Source organism: Gekko japonicus, unplaced genomic scaffold (assembly GCF_001447785.1).
Source record: "Gekko japonicus isolate JY-2015 unplaced genomic scaffold, Gekko_japonicus_V1.1 scaffold4840, whole genome shotgun sequence".
In the NCBI taxonomy this organism is placed as follows: domain Eukaryota; kingdom Metazoa; phylum Chordata; class Lepidosauria; order Squamata; family Gekkonidae; genus Gekko; species Gekko japonicus.
In genome coordinates this window covers 55,080-58,348 of record NW_015163763.1, presented here as the reverse complement: position 1 = coordinate 58,348, position 3,269 = coordinate 55,080, and the positions used below count along the sequence as shown (strand labels likewise).

The 3,269-nt window shown below is 45.6% G+C and overlaps 1 protein-coding gene across 1 annotated transcript; it reads left to right on the top strand.

Annotated features, from left to right (window-relative positions):
- The first annotated feature begins 1,826 nt into the window (after positions 1-1,826).
- LOC107107612 (olfactory receptor 5V1-like) lies at positions 1,827-2,759 on the top strand. Its single transcript, XM_015407922.1, has one exon. The coding sequence runs from the start codon at positions 1,827-1,829 to the stop codon at positions 2,757-2,759; it is 933 nt and encodes a 310-aa protein (XP_015263408.1).
- Positions 2,760-3,269: the final 510 nt, after the last annotated feature.

Genomic DNA, 3,269 nt, shown 5'->3' with positions numbered 1-3,269 from the left:
AATCTTTATTCTAGTTTTTTATATATATATATTAACAATTCACGGTCTTTCCCATAATCAGCTCCTGGTCTTGTTTTAGCAGAGAGAACAGAGCTTCTCCATCTCCTGCTTCTGTTCTGAATGGGTTTGTAGTATGACCTTAGCTGTAAGCCATCCCAAGTCAGTCTCTGGAGAGCCAACATATTAATTTGCTAAACAAAGGAATACATAAGATTGTTTTGGAATGAATAGAATAATGTCGCTAAGTTTCTGGGAAGGCTTTATATTAATAGAAATGTTTCAGGATAAAAGCTACTGTTCAGAACAGTAGTTTGGCACTGTTAAGCAAATGATTCGTTCCGATCCCATAATATAAATAAATAGTAATACAAAACAGAAGATGATATCAAGTTTGGTAGCAGAGGACTGAGGCTTTGCGCCCTCTGCTGGAACAAATGACATCGCTTCATGTGAAATTCGACGCACAACAAATCCAGTTAAATGAGACTTCTAAAAAAACAGAGAAAGCTGAAAGAAGTGAATGCCAGCACCCAGAAGCTTAAAAAACAAATGCACGTGATGGAAAAAAAGAGAGCAACTGATGAGGCTCAACTTTTACAGCTGCAAATGGAAAAGGCAAGCTATATCTTAAGATTCCAGGGTGCTTCTGAAGCAAAAGGAGAAGATTTGAAGCAGATTATTTGTGATGCATTGGGTCCGGTTGCAGATTTAAAAGCGGATTTTCAACAAAGCAAAATAGATATGATCTACAGATCATACTCTGGCTTTATAAGGAAAAATAATCTGCCCGGCGAGATTGTGCTGAGATTCTCCAGGTAACAAGTAAGAGATCAAATACTGAAAGCAACAAATGGAGCCACCCTGAAAATCAAAGACAAAGATATTAAGGTTTTGAAGGACATTCCATTTGAAATAAGGAAGAAGAGAAAGATATATAGAGACTTGGTTCTGTTTTTACAGAAAAATAATGTCCCCTACAGATGGAACCTGCCCGAAGGTATCCTCTTCAAATTTAAGGATAAGAAAGAAAAAACTGACTCTGTTTTAAAGGTACATGAATTTATACAACAACAGGCCGGTCCAGCAGATGAAGAGGATAAAGAAAAGGGCAGCAGGAAGTGAAGTGAAGGAGGCTTGGGATCCTCTGATGAGGACTCAGCTTCGGAACTGGGGGCGGCTGCCCCTAAAACAAGCTATCGACTGAGAAATAAAATTACATACAGTTTCTTACATACATACAGTTTCTTAACTAATTTGTCTTCAGTGTGTAGCAATATCTTATCATTTTCTGGTATTTTTGCATTGAAGCCTATACATTTGTCTAGTATATCTTTCTGGGAAGGCTTTCTATTAATAGAAATGTCTCAGGAAAAAAAACTACTGTTCAGAACACTAGTTTGGCACTGTTAAGAAAATGATAAGTTCCATTCCCATGATATAAATAAAAAACAATATAAAACAGAAGGTGATATAAAGTTTGGCAGCAGATGAAACCATCACATTTGTGCAGAAAGCGGCATGACTTAGGTGTGAGCAGGGTGTGTGATTATCCTCTGACTCGAATACAACTGTCCATCTACCAGGGAGTGGGCTGAGCTCCGGAAATCAGGGCATTTGTATTCATTTTAGCATTTGCTTTGGGTGGGAGTCAGGGGTCATGCTGTTTCTCAGCCCGGGTTGCATTGTTTCCTTTGGACAGGTTTGTGTGTTATATTTCAATCGGGCCTTGTCTCCAGAGAACTAAGGGGAGGGTACTCTAACCACTGCACTGTACTGTATCTCATGAAGCTACCTTTGTCCCCTCACAGAGGCAACCTCTCTTCGCCATGGCTGCAGACAATGACACACAGGTGAGAGAGTTCATCTTCTTGGGCTTCTCCGGCCTCCCAAGCCACCCAGCCTTCCTCTTTGTCGCGTTTCTGGCTGCCTACCTGGCCATTCTGATGGGCAACCTCATGATACTAGTTCTGGTCCTCGTGGATTCCTGCCTTCACAGCCCCATGTACTTCTTCCTCAGTCACCTCTCCTGCTTGGACATTTGCGTCTCCACTGTCGTCGTCCCGAAAATCCTCGTCAACTTCCTGCGCCGACAAAACACGATTTCGTACGAGGAATGCCTGGTGCAAACTTTCTTCCTGATCGGCTTTTCGGGCTGTGAACCGGCACTGATGGCTGTCATGGCCTACGACCGCTATGCCGCCATCTGCAGGCCCCTTCACTACTCTCTCCTCATGAGCAAGAGGGTGTGTATCCAGCTAGCCTCTGCCACTTGGGTCTGGGGCTTCCTGGACTCGGTGGTTCACGCTGCCTTGGCTTCACAGTTGTCCTTCTGTGGAGTCAACCAGATCCCACACATCTTCTGCGATGTCCCGCCACTGTTACAAATCGCCTGCAGTGATACTCGTGCCAATGAACTGGCCAATCACATCACAAGCCTCTTTGTGGGCCTGTGCCCTATCCTCTTCATCATCCTCTCCTACATATGCATCTTGGATTCTGTTTTGAGGATTCGCTCCAAAGGTGGCAGGCGCAAAGCCTTCTCCACATGTGCTTCACACCTCATCGTTGTCATTCTCTGTCTTGGAAATGCATTCCTGAACTACAACAAGCCAAGCGCTGGGTATTCCCTGGAAATAGACACTCTGGTCTCTGCCATGTTCTGCATCATCACACCTATGCTGAACCCCCTCATCTACAGCCTCCGCAACAAGGAGGTGAAGGGGGCCTTCAGGAAGGTTCTGAGCAAGAGGACAGATTAAGTTTCGCTTTTGGTGGCATTCAGGATTCAGATCTAAGCATGCCCTATCTCTTGTTGTGACAGAACAGGCCTGCTCTGACTTATAGACTCTGTTCTGCCAGTCGGGCATGTTGGGGGCAGGACCAGTATCATTCAAGGAAAAACCATAGAGTTTTCCCTCGAATGATAGAGCATACCCCCACCACCACAATGTGCCCAGTGCGTCGGTGTGACCCTGGCTCTTTGGGGGTGGGGTTCCCCCCTTCGGCCCAATTTGGGCTGGTGGTTGAAGGGCCCATCGAGCAGGCAAACTGCCACCCCCCTGGGGGACCTGGCAACACTACCTCTGACTCCACCAATTTTACATCACTCTCCACCCCTTTTGACCTGGTCCGCCCAGGTCCCAGATGCATCCTGGGACACCTAGGTGCAAACTGGGGAATGCAGGTGCATCCTGGGAGCCCTTCTGGGAAATCTCCTGGAATCGCCTGGAGATTGCTAACACAAAATACCTCAGCAGCCTTGCAAGCCG

Excerpts from the sequence above, each read along its gene's own strand:
- LOC107107612 (XM_015407922.1), top strand. The coding sequence starts at position 1,827 with ATGGCTGCAGACAATGACACACAGGTGAGAGAGTTCATCTTCTTGGGC.